Source organism: Enhydra lutris, unplaced genomic scaffold (assembly GCF_002288905.1).
Source record: "Enhydra lutris kenyoni isolate GAN:26980312 unplaced genomic scaffold, ASM228890v2 scaffoldscaffold72, whole genome shotgun sequence".
Taxonomy (NCBI): Eukaryota; Metazoa; Chordata; class Mammalia; order Carnivora; family Mustelidae; genus Enhydra; species Enhydra lutris.
The window spans coordinates 2,608,350-2,631,380 of NW_019154156.1; the positions used below are offsets into that span (position 1 = coordinate 2,608,350).

At 39.2% G+C, this 23,031-nt stretch overlaps 1 protein-coding gene across 1 annotated transcript in view; it reads left to right on the plus strand.

The window, feature by feature from the left end:
• The first annotated feature begins 11,392 nt into the window (after positions 1-11,392).
• Positions 11,393-23,031, plus strand: part of LOC111159960 (lymphoid-restricted membrane protein) — a 79,038-nt gene continuing 67,399 nt past the window's right edge. The window contains exon 1 of the mRNA XM_022522678.1: positions 11,393-12,112. Within this exon, the coding sequence (XP_022378386.1) occupies positions 11,512-12,112 (601 nt within the window). The 5' untranslated portion in view covers positions 11,393-11,511. The remainder of the gene's footprint in view (positions 12,113-23,031) is intronic.

Sequence of the window (23,031 nt, forward strand, 5' to 3'; positions counted from 1 at the left end):
TGTAACATACTGTATATTTGTGTCAGTTATGTTAACTTTATGTCTCCTTTGGTAGGAAGCAAGTTCCATGAAGCAAGATGTTTGTCTTTTTTGTTCATTGTGTGTCCTCAGAACTAAGACATGCTTGGAAAACAAAGTCGTCAATATTTGTCAAATGAATTAATTATAATGCTGAGAACATGAGGAAAATATACAGACTGACAAGACAAACATACACAGTCATGCTCACTTTTATACAAATTGGTAATAACTATTATTAAAAGTAGTTTTTATTTTATTCTCAATATTCCCATATGAAAAGTGGAGTTCTGCACTCACACATTACTTAAAACTTTAGAATTATGGACCACTACAAATAGGTGTGATTTTTTTTAACTTTAGCAAATTCCGACAGTGATTTTTTAAAATTGTGATATAAAATGTTATCATTCTTATGACATACTATTTGAGCACTCGAAAATAATCACAAAGTAGAGCACAAGAGAAATCTTAGGTAGGTTTATTAATGATCCGGGTCTTGAATTTCAGCTCATTACCAGCAGAGGGTGCTACTGATCCACATTTTCATACACATGTTAAAAAAGAATTTTGCTGATTTTAAAATCCACAGGTTTCTGGGGCACCCGGGTAGCTCAGTGGGTTAAAGCCTCTGCCTTCGGCTCAGGTCATGATCCCAGGGTCCTGGAATCGAGCCCCATGTCAGGCTCTCTGCCCAGCAGGGAGCCTGCTTCCACTTCTCTATCTGCCTGCTTCTGATCTCTGCCTGTCAAATAAATAAATAAAATCTTAAAAAAAAAAATTAAAAAATATAAAATCAGCAGGTTTCAACACTGTAAATGACAATATCTTACAAATCTACATGAAAAGGTAATGGATCAACCACCCAAAAATAATGACTTGAGTTTTAAAAGTCTGTTGTTTTATTCTTTTTTTTTAGTATTTATTTAAAATGATGATATTTTACATAGATATGGTATAAATAATTAAATCTCTCTTCTACCCCTTCCTTAAACTGCCACTTTTACTTTCCAAGGTTATCATTTTCTCTAGTTTCTTCTGTATTTATGTGTATGTTTGTTTTGTGTTTAATCAAAATGATTTAATCAAAATAAAAAAGGATGTAAGTACTGTCCTTTATCTTAGAATCAATTTATAACTTGACTACATAATTTTGGGATTCCATATTAGCACTTATAAAATATCTTTCTTTTAAACATCTGTATTTTATTCTAATGTGTGAATGAACTGTGATTTATATAACCAGTATCTTTTTGAAGGATGAAAAGATTGTTTTCAATATTTTACCATTCCAAACAAAATAATATAATAAATACAGTCTTATATTTATATTTGTAAATATATGTAAATATATCTGTAGGTTAAATTCCTAGAAAAATTTGGTAGCCATTTGAAAAGTAATGAAGGTGAAATCCTATTTCCCTAGATACCACAATTCAAATGTATTCAATCATGAAATTACTATGAAAAAAATGGGAAATTTTTTTTTTGTGATTTTGGAGTCAGGAAGGCCTTCCTAAGGTTAACACAAACTCAGAATTCACACAGAAAAGTTGAAATTTAACTGTATTTAAAAAAAAAAAGTCTGCATGGCAAAAATTAGCAAAAACCAAATATAGAAATGACAATTGTACAAATAAATTGCTAATGCATGTTAAAAAGAAATGAATTTCTTAATATACAAAGAACTTTTGTAAATTTATAAAATCAAGCACGTGTTGACAAATGGCCAAGGAATACAAACAAACAGAATATAGAAATATAAATGCTTTTAACACATGAAACTGTCATAAGTAGAGAAATGCAAATTAAAATGGCGTGATGCCATATTTCACCTATAAGATTGGCAAAGATCAACACATTGTGTGTGATAAGAATGTAGGGAACAAAGCAGGCGCACAGATTGTTGGCGAGATGATAAATTGATATAATCTCTATGGAAACCGATTTGGCAATAGCTACCAAAATTTTCAAAAAGAAGGTTGAAGAAGTTGTTTTTTTTTCTTTTAGTCAAATCTCCTTCTTTCAATTATCTATATGTACACAACCAAAAGAAAAGGCTACACAGAGTTTAAAAACAAATCCGAAATATTTTAAGAGAGGTACTATGGGAGCCCCTGGGTGGCTCAGTCAGTTAAGCTTCTGCCTTCAGCTCAGGTCATGATCCTAGGGTCCTGGGATGGAGTCCTATATCGGGGTCCCTGCACAGCAGAGTCTGCTTGTCCTTCTCCTTCTCCCCCTGCCGGTACCCCCAGCTCATCCACTCTCTCTCAAATAAACAAAAAACTCTTAAAAAAAGAAAAAAAAAAAGGGAAGTGTCTTTTGTGTAATGTGGATAAAAACCATTCTGGGCTTTGGAAATTTATATGAAAACCAAAATTATCTCTTCGCCTATATCAGTCAAAGTCCCTTAGCAAACAGACGGCACTTTCTTCTTAAAAGGGGAGGCTGAAAAGATTTTCATCCATGAAGGTGTGGGCAGGGTTAAGAGAAACAATAGGAAGAAGGGAGCACCCCCTGGTGTTGGCATGATGGCTTTAGGAAGCCATTACCATCCCCAGCAAGAGCCAGCGGAAGGTACAGAAGTACAGAGCCAAGCGAGAACTGTTACTCCTGCTCTGCATCTGGGTAGATGTGGAAATGCAGCAGATGATTTTCATTCAGCTAGTATGCATCTTGGTAGTATCTTCAGAGCCTTGCTTTATTTCCACTTCCCTCCAAAAAGGAATCGCCAAATTTTTTTTTCAAAATGTTCACTTCAGAACGGGACCCATAGATCACTTACTTTCTAATCCTTTTCTTTCCGGGATAGTATCTTTACGAAAGTTGGCTTCCTGAAGACGTTGATATTGTTTACTAAAGTTTAATTAAAAGAAATTTAAAGATGATGACACATAGAATATAAGAGCATTACAGAGTATATTATAAGACATAGTGCATTTTACATAGAGTGGGCTTTGAAAAATAAAATGCATGTTATGTTTGGCTATACTGAAGGAGTCTTCTTTAAACAGTTTTCTTTCCTTTCTTCTAATAGTGCCCCCCCTTCTTCCACCCCCTCCAATCTACTTTTGTTTGGACAAAGTGAGTCGCTTGGATTAAGCAGAGTTAATCTCAGAGACCGAGCTTCTGGCTATTGTCTAGCAACATTAAAGACTGAGTTAGAAAGGGATATGCGGGGCGCCTGGGTGGCTCAGTCGGTTAAGGGACTGGGATCAAGTCCCACAACCAGCTCCCTGTTCAGTGGGGAGCCTGCTTCTCCCTCTCCATCTGCCCCTCCCCCCTGCTTGTGTTCTCTGTCTCTCTCATAAATTAAAAAAAAAGAAGAAGAAGAAAAAAGGGATATGCATTATTTAAAAATTTTTTTCTTCTTTTCTTTTTTTCTCATGTACATAAATAAGATTGCATTTCTTTGCAGCGTCCCTCAGGGGTTCTCGGATACAAGACAGGCAGTTACTTTCAGGTCTGGCAACATCAGGGGCCCAGCCTGGTCAGCGTGCCTTAAAGGGATATGACTTGGCAAGTAAACACCATGCTATCATCAACTCTCTCTAGAGTATTCAAAACCCGTAGTCTAGTCTTGGTTTTGTTTTGTTGTTGTTTGTTGTTGTTGAGTCTGCATTTTATCCCTTTCTACTCTCTCCTCTGTTCACAAAGCACGTGTTTGGGTGGGAGAAGCTGTTTTGGTGGAGACTGAATGTTTCTGGCTGCCTTGGGACAGGCACAGGCATCACCAGCTTGTGCTGTCCACAGCAGAGATCACGATATGAGCACATTCTCTTAGAATCCTATGAGGCAAACAGTAAATAAGTAATGGAACAATATATTCATCTAATTCATTGCACATGCATTGGAATTTATGGTTCAGGCTCTTCCTTTCACTACTTTGAGAAACATCAGGTGTAATACACTTCCGGGAGCAGGAAGTAAGAGTACAGTTTGCCAGACAGGTGATATGGTCTAGTGGATTCAGAATTTTAATATTATTTTTGGCTCCACCACTGGCTTCCTTTATGACTAGGAGGGAAATCTCTCTGGGTGTAGCTAGTTTCGGTATCTGTGGATTGATAAGACGGTCACAAGCATAGATGTTACGATAGTCCACTTTATGGGAAATTAAACAGAGCAAGTCAGTGAAAGGAATGGGTTAATTGGTTATTTCTTTCTGGGTACTCTTTTGTGGTTTAAGAGTACTTTTTTTTTTTTAAGATTTTATTTATTTATTTCAGAGAGAGAGAGAGCACAAGCAGGGGTAGCAACAGGCAGAGGGAGAAGCAGGCTCCCTGCTGAGTAAGGAGCTTGATGTGGGGCTCCATCCCGGGACCCTAGGATCATGATCTGAGCTGAAGGCAGGCGCCCAACGGATTGAGACACCCAGGCATCCCAAGAGTACATTTAATATTTGAATACGTTAAAGGAGTTTCAGAAGGTGCATCATACATGTGCTATCTCATTACATCCCTACGGCAAACCTAGGAGGTCATTCATTGCTGATTTTGCAAATAAACTGAAACACGGAGTTCAGTAACTTGTCCGAGGTCCCAAAACCAATTGGGCAGAGCTGGGATTTGAACTCAGGGTATCTGAATCCAGAGCCCCAGCTCTGAACTACTACACGTCACCCACTTCTCTGGGGACAGAAATGACCCACAGGAACAGGAGTAAATATAAAAATCTAGATATCACAAAAATAGATTTTCAGAACCCCCCAGGCGGGGTGAGGAAGAGAGAAAATAGAAGAGAAGTAGGAAATCACCCGTGCTCCAGGCTGTGAAGCATGTGATCAGGGACGGCAGGGTCTGGCTAGAGAAGCCCAGGGGGGCAGTAAGCAGAGCAGACAGCTTGAGAACAAAATGTTCCAGTTAGGATGTTTCACGTTGTATGTGGAGAACCCTGAAGCTGTTTTTGTTTTCAAGATGTCTGTCCTCCCCCTTGGAGGGGAAATGGCCTTACAAAGAAATGTCCTGCATGTCTGAATCTGCCTGCATCTTCCCTAAGCAGACTTGGCATTTCAGTCTTCTACAATCTCCCACCTGCCTCGCGGTTCTGTTTACCCAGGGCTGCCGGGCAGTTCGCGGAGTCCACCTACTTGGAAAACACTTCTCAGCTCCCGCGGGCCTCTCCCGGTGCTGCCCTCCGCGGGGTTGAACGTACCGCTCGGGCACTTCTTTGCTTAATTATTGCACGTTGTGTAGTCGACATACTGCGTCTGCCCAACCGGAGACGGTCCCTTAAGAGGTCACGAGGATGTCTTTAGTGTTTTTAGAAACCGTCCAGCACTTGGCCCAACAGAAACGTAGGGAATTTAAGTTAGAAAGTGACTTTTTCCCATCCTGATTACAGACGGTATGTACTGGGTGATGTTTATTTTGTTATTACCGCGGCGGGGAGTGCACCAAAATGGCCTCGCTCTGGCCCAAGCAGGGGTCCCCCTTCCTCTCCGGCTCTCCTCCCCCTCCCATTCCCAAGATCTCGGCGTGGACCAACACGGCAGGTGCCGCTGATCGCAGGCTTCGCTCTCCTCCAGCTGAAGCTCGTCTCTGCGCTTGCCCCATAAAGCCAGGCAGGATTAGCTCCAGCCCCTCGCCTGATCCTGCGGGCCTCGGCTCTGCGGTCTGTTTTCGGAAGACGGTTCTTAGAGTGCTGGTAAAGTGAAAATAAGGTGGTGAGTTTTCCCCCAACTAAACAGCTAAAGTTTGGCAGATGCTGCCCTTTAGTCGTTTAAGGCCAAGAAAGTCCTTTTCTAAGCAGGGAAAAGCCATCCCAGGGGTAGCCTCCGTCTTCTCCTCACCCCCAGCCCCAAACCCCCCATACTTTTGGGGAAAAAAAGCGGGCCCCCCCCCCCCCCCCAGAGATGCTGCTTTTACCACAAGCCAATCCCTAAATTGTTTTCAAAGGGGCCTTTTAGATACCTAAGTTCCTGAACTGTCATTTCCAGCCTTAGTCATTGGGCATGTGTGTCAGTGGAAAGCAGTTACGGGGTTTTGTAGACCCCCAAGAACATGGGACCACCTGAGGTTTTTTCTTTTTTTAATATTTTTATTAACATATATTGTATTATTTGCTTCAGGAGTACAGGTCTGTGAATCCTCAGTCTTACAGAATTCACAGCACTCACCATAGCACATACCCTCCCCAATGTCCATAACCCAGTCACCCATCCCTTCCCCCCACTACCCAGCAACCCTCAGTTTGTTTCCTAAGATTAAGAGTCTCTTGTGGTTTGTCTCCCTCTCCGAGGATCACCTGAATTCTTGCATTTAGAGATTTCAGGTTCTCTCCGAGTCTCTGAGAGGAAAACCAGACTTCATATGATAAGCCAAACAAAAGAGCCCAGGGAGTTTTCAGAAGCGTATGTGTAACTATGCTATTTCAGGAATTGTTCCAGTATGAGATGTTTATAATAAGTTTGGTGTGACCCAGCCAAGGAGCTTAATATAACACGGTTAAGTGAATGGTGGGAGGGGAGAGTCCCGTTCTGTGCCAGCTTGCATTTATTAGTAATCAAACAGGTTTGCTGATGAGACTCGCTGAGCAATTACTAAATCTGGGACTTGTGGTTTGCAAATCATTTTGACTAACAGCTGCCGTCACCTATCTTAGGACAAGAAAAAGTAAGTGTTATTTTATCACACTACATATTAGTCACAAAGAGACTAAAAACAGTAAAATTTTGGCACATATAAAATTTACTGGTCAAGTCGAAAATCATGTTCTGCCCTTGTACTAGGCTCACTAAAGATGACTTTCCTGGGAACATCTCAGTGACTGTTTCTTCGGTCTCCATGAAGAGTTTACTGCCATCTGTTAGTGAAGGCCTCTTTTGGCAAAAGGAATTTGTTTATCTACATACATACACAGATATTTGTAAAAAAATTTTTTACATCCTTTACTTAAGAGTTTTGCCTTAAATCTCCAACTGGGACTTGGGTGAAATATTTGTCCAAATTTCATAATTAAGTATTGGATGATTATTAAGATATGTCTACCTCATCTAAAGTTTGGAAGTTTAATGTTCAAGAAATAGTTATTAGTAAAGGGAGAAAATACTTAAATGGTTAGTAAAGGTAAGATAATTACATTGTCAACATAATCTTTTGAATTAGAGTTTGATTCAGGAGGCTTTCTAAAGAGCTTTTGAGTTAAACTCAAATCTTTTTTCAAGGATGTTACTTTTGTATCTCTATTTTTTTGGAAAGAAATCCAACTATTTTTTAGTGATTGAAGAATATGGATATTGAAAAATACAAATTATGCCCTTATGTTTGTCTATTCCTAAAAAAATATGAAATATTCTCTATACTGTACATACATAGTGAATTTATTCTGACTCCTTTAGGAAGTCAGAACAAATATAGAAGATTTTGTTAAATCTCAGAGTATAAATGCCTAGAACTCTGCAGTTACATCACTGGTGAAAATTAAATATCTAATGAATAAACTTACTTTAGGTAAGAAGTCACATTTTTAAAAAAATTTTTTTAAAGATTTTATCCATTTAAGAGAGAGAGCACAAGCACGGGGAAGGGGCAGAGGGAGAGGAAGAAGCAGACTCCCTGCTGAGCCTCCATCCTGGGACCTGAAGATCATGACCCGAGCCAAAGGCACACACTTAACCAACTGAGCCACTCAGCCCCCCTGCCCCCACAAATCACATTGTTTTATAGATGTTTCCAGGCCTCAGAAGCTTTTAATCATTGCTTTGGATCAGGGAGGTGGTTGAAAAGTGTTGACTAAAGAGGTTTACTGTATATATTAAAGCAATTCAGGCAATAACAATAACGAGACTCAGATTCTAGAAATAACAATGAGGCGTAGTTCAATCAATGAGAAATAAAACACATGAAATAATTGGTTTAGATAATCTCTAACATTATTTTACATTCAGTGAATTGAATCTAAATGGAAATTCCCAGATTTGCAGTCCCAGTGTTCTGTTTATAACTACAGACTTAGCAAACAATATAGCATTATGCATGGTGCGTGATGCAAAAGAGAGGCCCTTAATTTTTCCATCCTCACTCCCAAACTAGGATAACCCTCTATTATATGCTCCCAGAGCCCCTGGCGCTTTTCTTTCCCAGTGTGTAATGATAGAGTTATCTCTGGGCTTTAGGGTTGCTAGATTTATCTAATAAAAATACAAGAGTCTCAGTGAAATTTGAATTTCAGATAAATGATTTTCCAGTATAAGTTTTTCCTGTGCAACTTTTGTGACCTCCTTATATTAAAAAAATCAGCTCTTTATCTGAAATTCAGATTTTTTTAAAAAAGATTTTGACAGCACAAGCAAGGGGAGTAGCAGGCAGGGAGAGGGATAAGCAGGCTCCCCACTGAGTAAGGAGCCTGATGTGGGGCTTGATCCCAGGACCCTGGGATCATGAGCTGAAGGCAGAGGCTTAACCCACTGAGCCACTCAGGCACCCCTGAAATTCAGATTTTCTTGGGCATCCTGGATTTAATGTGTATTCCCAGTAGCTTACTGGTTTGTATCTGAACTTCCTGCAGACTACAGGCCTTAGGAGAGTAGATACTCTCTGGAGCAGAGGTATTAGCACTTTCTAGGTACTTAATAAATATTGAGTGCCTAAAGGGCTGAGTGATATGGAGTACAACTGAGGTTCAGAGAATTTTTTAAAAAAGCATTTCTTGGGGCATCTGGCTGACTCAGTCAGAAGAGCATGTGACTCTGGATCTCTGGGTTGTGAGTTAGAACCCCACGTTGGGTGTAGAGGTTACTAAAAATAATAAACTTAAAAAATGAACACTTCCCTTTGGGATTTCTACAAGTGTGCCATCTTTACACTGTAAATAGTCGATCAACTGAGGGAAATAAAAAGGAAAATCCATTTAAAAGAGACTCCAATGGTGCCTGGGTGGCTCAGTCTGTTAAGCATCTGCCTTCGGCTCAGGTCATGATCTCTGGGTCCTGGGATGGAGCCCCACATCTGCCTCCCTGCTCGGCAGGGAGTCTGCTTCTGCCTCTGCCTTTTACGAGTGTGCCCTCTCTCTCAAATAAATCTTTAAAAAAAAAAAAAAAAAAAAAAAGATTCCAAGCAGCTGACCCTGAAAATATAATTAACTTCCAGTTATTTTTTTTTTTTTTAATTTGACAGAGATCACAAGTGGGCAGAGAGGCAGGCAGAGAGAGAGAGAGAGAGGAGGAAGCAGGCTCCCCGCAGAGCGGAGAGCCCGATGCGGGACTCGATCCCAGGACCCCGAGATCATGACCCGAGCTGAAGGCAGAGGCTTTAACCCACTGAGCCACCCAGGTGCCCCCTAACTTCCAGTTTTTAATTTGCAGTTAGTACTTTTTCAAAGATCGTTATTGCGCAAGTTCGACTTTATTTATTTATTTGACAGAGATCACAAGTAGGCAGAGAGGCAGGCAGAGAGAGAGGAAGGGAAGCAGGCACCCTGCTGAGCAGAGAGCCCAATGCGGGGCTCGATCCCAGGACCCCGAGATCATGACCTGAGCCGAAGGCAGAGGCTTTAACCCACTGAACCACCCAGGCGCCCCTCGACTTGTGTTTTTAAATGTTATGGCAGATTGCAGCTAATCTCTTCTATTGAGATCTAAAACTGTAAAAGAGGTTTGGATGGGATAGACGGGAGAAGTTTCCAGGCCATATATGGAGGAGGTGGCCCAAATTTCAAAATCCTTATCACATCTTTTTGAACTCCGATGTTCTGCTTTATATTAGAAAAAGCAAAACAAATCAATTTTTGAGAATGTTCATTAGCTCATGAAGAGCCAAGGTCTTAAGTGTACTCTTTAGTTCATAAACCATGGAGTGGTCACTTAGGTGAGTCATGGAAGTTTTGCAAACAGATGATAAAAGGAGAAAAATGCCTTGGAAAAACAAATAGAAATGCGTGTCTTCTATGCTAGAAACATTAATCTGGCTCAGTCACAAATGCCCACAAGGCAAAGCCTTTCCCTGGGGCTTGAACAGCCTCCCACCTTAGTATCCAAGAAGGAGGGTAGACAGGATCTGAGAGTTTGAAGTTCCAGTTTTAGGGTTTCTATTAGCCTCATGCCCAACCTGTGCTTCCATTCTCTGACTCTTGAAAGGAAAACCAGTTCTTTCATATTGAGAACATTTGTAGATACCTAATCAGTCTTACAAGACTTTTTGCTCTCTTCTGTCATTCCCTCTACATCACTTCCTACCTCCCAGTGGAGAGATGAAGAACATCTCCCATGTGGCCAGGGGAAATTCTCCAGAAAAGGTGGTAGCTGTGAGGAGTTGAGGGTCCACACTGGCGGGAGCTGGGGGAAAGGTCTACAAGCCTGGTATTTGTGTATATCCTATATGACTGCGGATTACCAGTGATGCTTGTAACAATGTATTGTGTACCTAGAAAAAAAAAATCACATCATGGTTTTTGAATACAAGAATTAAAATTGCTTTTGAGGAAACAACATGCATACACAGTTTAAACAATCAAAGGATAGAAGTCAAAGTTTAAATGGCAAACATGAAGTGCAGTTATAAAGCCTAGGAGAGAACAGAAAGAATAGATTCCAAAGAGTATACACCAATTCCAGAATTGCCATAGAGGAATGTGTTTTAGGCTTGGCGTTGAAAAATAACCCTTGAGTATATGGAGAGGAGGGTATTGTCAAGTGGCAACACAAAGGTTATGATCATGACTGATTAGTAAAGGATTCTGCTGGTAGGAGCTTCATTGTCCTCTTGAAGTAAATTGAAGCCAGATTGTGAGGATTTTTGGGTGTCTTCTTCTAAATACCAGTATTTCCAAATACCCCTTCCAATTATAGTTCTTCTAAAATTTCTCTTCCTTTTGTTCATCTTCTATGAGGGGATTTTTAAAGAAAGATCTATGAATGGAAATCTTAAGGTCCTAAAAATCATCACTTTCGAACTCTAACACTCTAGCTATTTGTAACTATTCAAACTACTGTAACTCTTTGCCTAGGCAAAATTTTGGACTTCTTTCCACAAGGCATATATAGTAAATTCTCATTAGATGAGAACCAGAACAGTACTCCAACAGGAACTGTAAGCAACTTCACCCTCACCATCATATGTGACATATTATTATAAATGAAAAGCAGTATGGTTAGGAGTCCAGCCTCGAGTAGGACTGCCTGAGATCAAATCCGGCTCCAGCACTTATCTGGGGTGACTTTGGGTGTGTCTTATTTTCTCTTTACCTCAAAATGGAGATAATAGTAATGCCTACTTCATAGGGTTGTTTTGAGAATGAAATGAGTTGATACATATAAAGAATATAGTACCATGCCTGGCACATGGCACATACTTTGTGTTAGCTGTGGTTGTTTTCAGGAAATTTGAGTGCCAATTAAACACATGGAAAGTTGTTTAAACCAATTGTTTAAAGACCTCTTAATCTGTCCACAGATGATTTAGGACTAAATAGCATTGCTAGATTATTGTTGGGACAGTGCTAACTTAAAAACAACAACATGTCTACTTCTGCCTGCACTTTAGCCACTTCACCTGCATGATTGGAGGAAGATCAACAATGGCCGCTGTGAGGAAGGTCACTGACAAGCGGCATAACCCAGTGGAAAGCATCTGTAGAAAAATCAGAGCCATCCAAAAGAGAGAAGACATTTCAGATCCAGTTCGACAGATTCTCAAATACCAGTCGAGCAATTTTGATAGTCCACAGATTAACACTGAGAAAGATATTGAAGAGGTTCTGAAGAACATGGCGACCACTCCTATTCCCTCGCCCAACACTTTCTTCTCCAGTACCGCGAGAGACAATGCCATCATTACATCTCCTCAAATAAGGTCTCCAAGAACCCCATCCATTTCTCATCTCCGCTCTCCCGAGAATGCCACATATCCTGTTCCACTCACAAGTTCTGAACACCTCTCAAGGCCAAGACCTGAGAGCTGTCAGAATTCTACATCCTGGGCATCACAGACCAGGAAAGGGGAGCACTTCTCTACCAAGGATTTGAATAACCATTGTGAAAATCATTTTAATGCCTTAACACTTGACTTTGATTCAACCTCTGATAAAAACTCTGAATGTCTTACTCCTCAGGAATCAGTGGTGAAAAAATTATCTCTAAATGAAGCTGGTAAATATTAATCTTTTAATGTTTGTTCTTCCAATAAATGAATAAGCATATCACTTCCTGAATACCCGAGTTAAAAAAAAAACCCAATCCACATGATTGAAATTTGGATGAAAGCATTCATCTTTCCCTTTTTAAGTATGCTTCTTTCTTTCTCTTTCAAAAATTTTATTTTTTAAAATTATTTTTAAAAATTTTAATAGATATGGGGCACCTGGGTGGCTCAGTGGGTTGAAACCTCTGCCTTCGGCTCGGGTCATGATCCCGGGGTCCTGGGATCGAGCCCCGCATCAGGCTCTCTGCTCAGCGGGGAGCCTGCTTCCTCCTCTCTCTCTGCCTGCCTCTCTGCCTACTTGTGATCTGTCAAATAAATAAAATCTTTAAAAAAAATTTTAATAGATGTATAATTGACCTGTTAATTTCACGTGTACAATGTAATGATTCAACAGGTATATACTTTATTAAGTGCTCACCATGGCAAATGTATTTAATGTCTGTCACCATGCAAAGTTATTACAATATTATTGACTATATTTCCTATGTTGTACTTTTCATCCTCAAGACTTATTTATTTTATAACTGAAAGTTTGTACCTCTTAATCCACTTCACCTATCCCGTCACCTACCTCCCCTCTGGCAATCATCAATTTGTTCTCTGTACTTTTTTAGTCTAATTTCTTTTTGTTTTATTTTGTTTCTTAGATTCCACACATAAAGTATATGTTGTCTTTGTCTGATTTATTTCACTTAGCATAATGCCCTCTAGGTCTATCCATGTTATCCTGAATGGCAAGATTTTATTCTTTTTTATGGCTGAGTAATATTCCACTGGGTTCATATGCCAATTCTCCTTTATCCATTTATCAGTAGACATTTAGATCAGTTTACTATCCCACCAATAGTTTATAAGGGCTCTCTTTTCTCCATATCCTTACCAACACTTGTTATTCTTGACTTTTCAATACTGACTGGTGTGAGGTGATATTTCATGGTGGTTCTGATTTATGTATCCCTGATGGTTAGTGATGTCAGGCATCTTTTCATGTGCCTGTTGACCATCAGTATGTCTTTGGGGAAAATGTCTATTCAGTTCATCTCCCAATTTTTTAATTGGGTTATTTGGTTTTTTAGAGTTGAGTTGTTATTTATATATTTTGGATATTATCTTCTTACTGGATATATCATTTACAAATATCTTCTCCCATTCAGTTCATTGCCTTTTCATTTTATTGATGGTTTTCTAAGCTGTGCAAAAGCTTTTTAGTTTGATACGGTCCCAATACTTTTTTTCCTTTGTTTCCACATACTGAGGAGAATGATTCAGAAAAATATTGCTAAGGTCAATTTCCAAGAGTTTACTGCCTATGTTTTCTTTCAGGAGTTTTATGGTTTTAGCCTTTATGTTTTGATATTTAATCCATTTTAAGTTTATTTTGGTGTATGATATAAGGAGTTTGCCTAGTTCCATTCTTTTCCATGTGGTTGTCCAGTTTCCCCAGTATTATTTATTGAATAGACTATCTTTTCTCTATTATACATTCATGTCTCCTTTGTCGTAGACTAATTGACAATGTAAGTATGGGTTTATTTCTGGGCTTTCTCTTCTTGATTTATGTGCCAGTACCATACTGTTTTGATTACTACAGCTTTGTAATATAACTTGAAATCTGAGATTGTGATGTCTTCAGTTTTGTTCTTCTTTTTCAAGATAACATTGGCTACTACTTGAGATCTTTTGTGGTTCCATATAAATTTTAGTATTCTAGTTCTTTGAAAAAAATACTTCTCAAAAATTTTAGGTAGGTAACATATAGTGCAGTATTGTTTCTGGAGTAGAATTCAGTGATTCCTCACTTACAACACCCAGTGCTCATCGTAACAGGTGCCCTCCTTAATACTCATCACCCATTTAGCCCACCGCCTACACACCTTCCCCTGTCAACCCTCAGTTTGTTCTCTATAGCTAACAATCTCTTATGGCTTATTTCCCTCTCTCCTTATTTTTTCCCCTTCCCATATGATCATCTGTTTTCTTTCTTAAATTCCACCTACGAGTGAGAGCATATGGTATTTGTCTTTCTCTGTCTGGCTTACTTCACTTAGCATAATATACTCTAGCTCCATCTATGTTGTTGCAAATGGCAAGAGCTCATTCTTTTTGATGGCTGAATAATATTGTGTTGTATATAAATATACCACATGTTCTTTATCCATTCAATAGTTGATTGACATTTGGGCTCTTTCTGTAGTTTGTTATTGATATGCTGCCATAAACATCAGGATGCATGTATCCTTTTGAATCTGTATTTTTGTATCCTTTGGGTAAATACTTAGTAATGCAATTCCTGGGTCGTAAAGTAGTTCTATTTTTAACAATTTGAGGAAACTCCATTCTATTCTCCAGAGTGGCTGCAGCAGTTGACATTCCCACTAACAGTGCAAGAGGTTTTTCCCTTTCTCTGCATCCTCACCACACCTGTTTCTTGTGTTGTCAATTTTAGCTATCCTTACAAGTAGTAATATCTTGATAGAGATCACTCTAAGTTTATGGATTTCATTGAATAGTATGGATATTTTAACAATATTAACTCTTAAAACCCATGAGGATGGTATATCTTTCCCTTTTTGGGTATTGTTTTTAATTTCTTTCCTCAATATCTTATAGTTTTCAGACTACAGGTATGCCACCTCTTTAATTTTATTCCTAGGGAAATTATTCTTTTTGATACATTTGTAAATTGGATTGTTTTCTTAATTTCTCTGTTATTTTGTTATTGGTGTGTAGAAATGCAACAGATTTCTGTATATTGATTTTGTATCCTGAGACTTCCCTGAATTCATTTATACTTCTAAGAGTTTTTGCTGTAGTCTTTAGGGTTTTCTATGTATAATATGACGTCCTCTAGAAATAGTGACAGTTTTACTTCTTCCTTACCAATCTGGCTGACTTTTATTTCTTATCTGATGACTGTGGCTAGGACTTCCAGTTCTATATTGAATAAAATTGATGAGAGTGGACACCCTTGTCTTGTACCTGATCTTAGAAGAAAAGCTTTCACTTTTTCACAATTGCCTGTGATGTTAGCTTTGGGTTTTTCACAGAAGGCCTCCATTATATTGAGATATGCTCCCTCTAAACCTACTTTGTTGAGACTTTTTTTTTTTTTTAAAATCATGAATAATGTTGTACTTTGTCAAATGCTTTTCTTGCATCTATTGAGATAATCATATGGTTTTAATCCTTAATTTTGTTAATGTGGTGTATCACATGGATTCATTGATGTGTATAGAATCATCCTTGCATCAATGAGCTAAATCCCACTTGATTATGTGAATGATCCTTTAATGTACTATTGAGATCAATTTGGTAATATCTTGTTGAGGATTTTTGCATTTATGTTCATCAGAAATACTAGTCTGTGGTTTCCTTTTTTGTAGTGTCCGTCTGATATTGGTGTTAGGGTAATGCAGTCCTCATAGCATGAACTGGAAGCTTTCCTTTCTCTTATATTCTTTGGAATAGTTTGAGACGAATAGGTATTAGCTCTTTAAATGTTTGATAGAACTCAACCGTGAAGCCATCTGCTCCTGGACTTATGTTTGTTGGGAGTTTTTTATTACTGCTTCGATTTCATTACTAGTAAGTGGTCTGTTCAGATTTTCTGTTTCTTCCTGATTCAGTTTTGGGAGATTGTGTGTTTCTAGGAATTTATCTGTTTTTTTTTTTTTTTTTAATTTTTATTTTCTTTATCTAATTTGTTGGTATACAACATCTTGTAGTCTTTTATAATCCTTTGTATTTCTGTGATATCAGTTGTAACTTCTGTTTCATTTCTGATCTGAGTCTTGGCTTTTATTTATTTTTTTTTTTTAATAAGTCTGGCTAAAAGCTTATCAGTTTTGCTTATTTTTTCAAAGAACCCAGCTCTTAGTTTCATTGATCTTTTCTATTTTTTTTTTTCCAGTTTCTATTTCATTTATTTTTCCTGTTCCTCTACTTCTATTTCCTTTCTTCTGCCATCTTTGGACTTAACGCTTTTTTGCCTCTAATTCCATTAGGTGTAAAGTTAGATTGTTTTGTTTTAAAATATTTTATTTTTTTTATTTGACAGAGATCACGAGTAAGCAGAGAGGCAGGCAGAGAGAGTGGAGAAAGCAGGCTCCCTGCAGAGCAGAGAGCCCTATGCGGGGCTGGATCCCAGGACCCTGGGATCATGTTCTGAGCTGAAGGCAGAGGCTTTAACCACTGAGCCACCCAGGTGCCCCTAAAGTTAGATTGTTTATTCGATATTTTTCTTGTTTCTTGAAGTAAGCCCATCTTGCTATAAACTTCCTTCTTTGCTAAGTCTCAAAGATTTTGAACAAAGATTTTGTATTTTCCAATTTCATTTTTCTCCAAGTATTCCTTGATTTCTTCTTTGACTTCCTCAGTGACCCTTAAGTTGTATACTAGTATGCTGTTTAGCCTCCAAGTGTTTTGTGTTTTTTCCAGTTTTTTTTTTTCTTATAATTGATTTATAGTTTCATAGTACTATGGTTGAAAAAGATGTTTGGTATGATGTACAGTCTTCTTAAATTTACTGGTACTTATTTTGTGGCCTAATGACATCTATTTTGGAAAATATTCCATGTGCACTTGAATGTGTATTTTGTTTTTGAATGGAATATTCTGTATCTGTTAAGTCCATCTGATATAATGTGTCATTTAAAGCCACTATTTCCTTATTAACTTTCTGTCTGGATGATCTTTCTATCGATGTGTGCTAAAGTCTCCTACTTTGACTGTATTACTGTCCCATTTCTTTCTTCATGTTTGTTAATAGTTGCTTTTTGTATTTAGGTGCCCTGTGTTGGGTGCATAGATATTTACAATTGTTATATCCTCTTGTTAAATTGATCCTTTTATCATTATGTAAATGGCCATGATTATTTTTTGTTTCAATCTGTTTTAAAGTGTATTTTGTCTAAGTATTGCTACCCCAGGGTTTTTTTTTTCTATTTGCATGAAATACCTATTTCTACCCTTTCACTTTCAGTCTTTATCATTTTAGTTTAGGATGTCTTATAGACAGCATATAGATGAGTCTTGCTTTTTATCTATTCACTCACCCTATGTCTTTTGATTGGAGCACTTAATCAGTTTACTTTTAAAGTAATTATTGATAGGTATGTACATATTGCCATTGTGTTTATCATTTTCTGATGGTTTTTGTAGTTATTCTCTGTTCCTTTCCCCTTAGTCATCTTTCACAGGGAAGAGAATTACTTTAGTGTGCTTGGATTTCTTTCTCTTTATTTTTGTGTATCTATTATAGGTTTTTGGTTTGTGGTTACCATGAGGTTCGTATATAACCTCTATGTATATAGTCGTCTGTTAAGTTGATGGTCACTGAAGTTCAAACACATTCTAAAAGAACCACAGTTTTACTCCCTTCCCTCCCACATTTTATATATATGTCATATTTTACATCTCATTATATTGGGTATTTCTTCACTAATTTTTGTAGGTATAACTGATTTTACCACTTTTCTCTTTTAACCTTTCTACTAGCTTTATAAATGATCTAGTATCTTCACTCTATATTTGCTTTTACCAGTGAAATTTTTCCTTCTATAATTTATATCTAGTTATGACCTTTTCTTTTCCATTTGAAGTCCCTTTAACATTATTTTTTAATTTTATTTTTTTAAAACATATAATATATTTTTATCCCCAGGGGTACAGGTCTGTGAATCGCCAGGTTTACACACTTCACAGCACTCACCATAGCACACACCCTCCCTAATGTCCATAATCCCACCCCCCCAACTCCCCTCCCCCCATTAACCCTCAGTTTGTTTTGTGAGATTAAGAGTCACTTATGGTTTGTCTCCCTCCCAATCCCCCCTTTAACATTTCTTATAAGGATAGGCTTAGTAGTGAGGAACTCCTTTAACTTTTGTTTGTCTGGAAACTCTTTCAATCCTGAACGATAACCTCGCCATGTAGAGTATTCTTGGCTGTATTTTTAACCCCTTTCAGTACTTTGATTATATGGTGCCACTCTCTTTTGGCTTGCAATGTTTCTGCTGAAAAATCAGCTGATAGCCCCATGGGTTTTCCCTTGTACTTGTTAGATCTTCTCTTGCAGCTTTTCAGATTTTCTCTTTATCTCTAATTTTTGCTATTTTAATTATTATGTGTCTTGTTAGTCTTCTTGGGCTTCTTATTTGGGGCTCTCTGTGCTTCCTGAACGTGGATGTCTGTGTCCTTCCTTAGGAGAGGGAAATGTCCAACTATTATTTCCTCTAATATGTTTTCTGCCTCCTTCTCTCTTCTCCTTCTGGGATCCCTATAATGTGTATGTTGTTATGCTTGCTGTTTTCTAAGAACTTCCTTAACCTGTCCTCATTTTTTGGAGTTCTTTTTTCTGTTCAGCTTAGGTGCTTTTCACTACCTTGTCTTCCAGATCACTGATCTATTCTTTTGCGTCATCAAATCTGCTGTTGATTCCTTCTAGTGTATTTTTCATATCTGTTATTATATTCTTAAGCTCTTACTAGTTCTTTTTTATTTTTTATTTTTTTTAAGATTTTTATTTATTTGACAGATCACAAGTAGGCAGAGACACAGGCAGAGAGAGAGGGAGAAGCAGGCTCCCCGCTGAGCAGAGAGCCCGATGTGGGGCTCGATCCCAAGACCCTGGGATCATGACCTGAGCCGAAGGCAGAGGCTTAACCCACTGAGCCACCCAGGTGCCCCACTAGTTCTTTTTTATATTTTCTATCTCTTTGTTGAAGTTCTCACTGAATTCATCAAGTCTGGTGAGCATCTAATGACTGTGACTTTGAACTCTATCAGGTAGATTGGTTATTTCCAATTCATTTGGCTCTTTTTCTGGGGTTTGTCTGCTTTCATATGGTTCATATTCCTCTGTCCCTTCATTTTGCCTCACTCTATTCATTACTATGTATTAGGTAGGTCAGCTATCTTCTAGTCTTGAAAGTAGGGGTCTTATGTAGAACATGTCCTGTGAGGCCCAGTAGCAATCCCACTGCTAGTCCGCAAAGGGTTCCAGAGGCACCCCTTGTGTGGACTATGTGTGCATTCCTCTTGTGACTGGGTCATGACTGCTACTGGTCCTCTGGTGGGAAGGGCCAGCCCTTAGCCCAGCTGTGAAGTATGGCTTCAGGGCTTGATCCCAGCCCAGCTGAATGGATGGCCTGGCTGCAGCTGCTGCACATGTGCTCATGGGCACAGTTAGTCCTCAGGCTGGTTGTCTATGGTGTCCAACTTTGCTGCAGGTGCATTGATGAGCATTTTTTGCCTGTGGTACAACTGACTGAGAGGCTAGCTACGGTCACTGTAGGAATGCTGTTGGGTGTGTTTAGCTCCTGATGCAGCTGAATGAGGTCTTCATTGCAGCTATTGAGGTTGCACTAGTGGATTGGGCTAGCTTCTGGCAAGGTTGAGTGGTAGGCCTAGCTATCATTACTGTCAGTATGCTGGTAGATGGAGCTAGTTCCCCCACTCTCGGGGCCAGAAGTAGCTCTGGAGGGGCTCTAGTCCTGCTCGGTATGATAGGGCAGTAGTTGCTCTGGAGAGACACAGGTTCCAACAGAGACTGCCCCACCCACCTGCAGTGTGGTGGGTCCAGACCTGATTTGGGGAGGCACCTGCTGGGGCAATTCTGCAGAAAAATACCTGCATGACGCAAGTGGAGCTAGCAAGGTAGATGGAGAGTGTCAAAACTGGTATCTGCAAGTGTCAGACTAGCTAAACTGAAAGGATGCGCCTCATCCCAGAGAAAGCTCCTGTAGGTCCCTGACCCATTGACACATGTCCTAAAATTAGTACTCCTTCATGTATATCCCAAACACTTTTCAAACTGATGAGCCTTGGGCCACCTGATGCAGTGCACTGGCCCTTTAAGAGCAGAGATTTGGTTTCCTGTAGCCCTCTATGATCATCAGAGTTAAGTTCTGAGGATTTTCAAAGCCCGATGATAGGGGCTTTCTTTCACCATATGGGTTCCCACACCAAAGGTTTGGTTGTCGACTGTGTCTCTCCTCTCTTCCCCCTCTTTTTTTTTTTTTTTTTTTTTTTAAGATTTTATTTATTTGACAGAGATCACAAGTAGGCAGAGAGAGGGGGGAGCAGGCTCCCTGCTGAGCAGAGAGCCCAATGTGGGGCTCCATCCCAGGACCCTGGGATCATGACCTGAGCCGAAGGCAGAGGCTTTAACCCACTGAGCCACCCAGATGCCCCTCTCTTCCCCCTCTTAATGTGACCTTCTCTTTATGCTTTTAGCTATGGAAGATCTCTGCCAGTATCAGGTCATTAACAATAATGTAAATAGATGATTAATGCATATTTTGTATGTTATATGTATCATATACTGTAGTCTTTCAATAAAACAACCTAGAGAAAAAAACGTTATTAAGGATATCACAAGAAAGATTTATGGTATCGTACCACATCTATTTTTAAAAAACCATATAGAAGTGGACCCATGCAATTCAAACCTATGTTGTTCAAGGGTCAACTGTAATTGTTGCCTTGGTGAGTCTGTGGGAGGAAGAGAGCTCAGGATCCTACTCTGCCACCTTCTAGCAAGACTCACCCTTTTTTTTTTTTTTTCCTTAAAAGAAAGTCTTACATGTGCAATGTATTTTCTATGCCTTTAGTTAAAAACCTGATAGAAATTCCAAGCTGTATTTATAATCATAATCATTGAGATTTCTTTACAGATCTGAAAGCAGACTTTTTCTCTAGGGCAAATTAGAACATCACAATGGAAATACATAGATGTAAGGGAGTTAAAATTCATATGGTTCCCTGATGCCTTCCTAAAGACTACCATTTTAACTGTGTGTGTGTGTGTGTGTGTGTGTGTGTGTGCGCGCGTGCGCGTGCGCGCAGGTGTAAAACATGTAAAAAAGTGTAGGCTCTGTTGTAGAGCCAATAAGGTAGGCCAGGGGAGAATGTATTTTGCAGACCAATCTTAATTCAGATTTTGTGAACTCTGTTTCGGGGATTGATCACAGAATCCTGTACATGATGGGCATTGAAAAGCAAAACAATTATAAGATGACAAGTTTTCTGCATAGCTAGTTTTTCCACTCCCTCTATTTTTCTTTAAAATATTTCTATTCATGTTGTACTAGTTACTTTCTCATAGAATGCTTTTAATATTATAGCGCAAAAACTGCTTGCCTTCTCTGTAATCTATTCTCCTTTAACAAAACTTATAAATTAAAAGAAAAATGAGTAATAGATTTTCAAGACCAGTTTTTTGCTTGGATTGTCAAGTCAAATAACCAGTCTTGGGGGCCACTATTGAAATATGTTTTGTAAAAATTAAAACAAAGTAATGAATTATAGCACAGAAAATGCCTGGATATGCAAACTTCTGATAAGATGGAAGCTAGGAAACAATGTTAAGGAAGATGTAACCTAGAGCACTAGCAGCCCCTGTGAAGAATTAGAGTATTTTTTATGCATGTGACACTGAATGCCGAGGTAAGTTGAAAATTATCTGCTGAAATGTTTGGTGGTACTCATCAAGTCATCTGTACTTTCTATTGTGAGCAAAAGGGAAATGGTTTATGTGTGGTGCTCTGTGTAGTTGTGTTTACATGTGTGATGGATACAGCCTGATGTGGGAGTAAGGATGGCTGTTTAGGTGTTGGTTATTTCTTTCTTTCTTTAGAATTTCTTTATACCTATTTTGCATATTTTACCAGTGTCTTGCATGACTTTTTTTTAACTTATCAACTGATTTACCAGCTGCAAAAATTGGAACTACTTACAGTGTAATCAGTGATCCCTCACTAGAAATATATACCTCAAATTTATAGACAAAATTTAGCTCAAAGTTGTTAATTTTAGTAAAAGTTACTATCCTTACAAGATTTAAAGTCACTCCCAAACATAGGCAATGAAAGAACTGACAACATGCATGTCCCAGGCAGGCAGAAAGCCAAGCCACATTCTTCGTGGTGTGGGCAGGCTGAGTCCCAGGACCCAGGGAGGGTCTAAACGGACCAGCCAGGACCATTCCTTGGCTTTACACAGAACAGAAATCAAATGTGAGCCAGAGAAACTGAAAACGGAGCTTACTGAAGAGTGTGACAGATAATAGTAGACAGAATCTGGGAGACTCAGAAAGGAGAGAAGAACGAGTCTCATCATTGCTAGGGGTTTATATTAGGAGAGTCTAGGGTGCATGTTCCTCCAGGAACCCAGGGTAGGGCCCAGGCAAAGGCAAGTGTCAGGTAAACAGTAGGTGTTATTCCATAAAATACCGAAGACAAGGTATTGATGCCAGCGTCAGCTGAGGTTTGTTTGGAGCTAATGTCCTGGGACATGTTTAGGATCTAGCTCTTCTTCTTTCTTCCTCCATCTTCCTTCCTCCCACCTCCCTCCTCCCACCTCCCTCCTCCCTTCTTCCTCCTCCCTTCTTCCTCTCTCCTTCTTCCACCTTCCTCCCTCCCTCCCTTCCTCCCTCCCTCCCTTCTTCCCTCCCTCCCTTCCTTCCTCCCTCCCTTCCTTCCTTCCTTCCTCCCACATTCCTTTTTTCCTTCCTTCCTTCCTTCCTCCCACATTCCTTCTTCCCTTCCTTCTTTCCTTAAAGATTTTATTTATTTGACAGAGAGCTGCAGTGAGAGAGGGAACAAAAGTCAGGGAAGTGGAAGAGGGAAAAGCAGGCTCCCACTGAGCAAGAAGCCCCATGCTGGGCTGGATCCCAGGCCTCTGGCATCATGACCTGAGCTGAAGGCAGACGATTAATGACTGAGCCACCCAGGCACCCCTGCTCTGGCTCTTAAGTGTTTTCAGGTGTTTGGGGCCTAGGACAAAACTCAGTGATTAACTTTCTGGCCTCTGCCTATTGCGGGATCATTGAGGCAACAGGAAAGAATTCTTGAGACACTTTACGGAGCAACTTTTA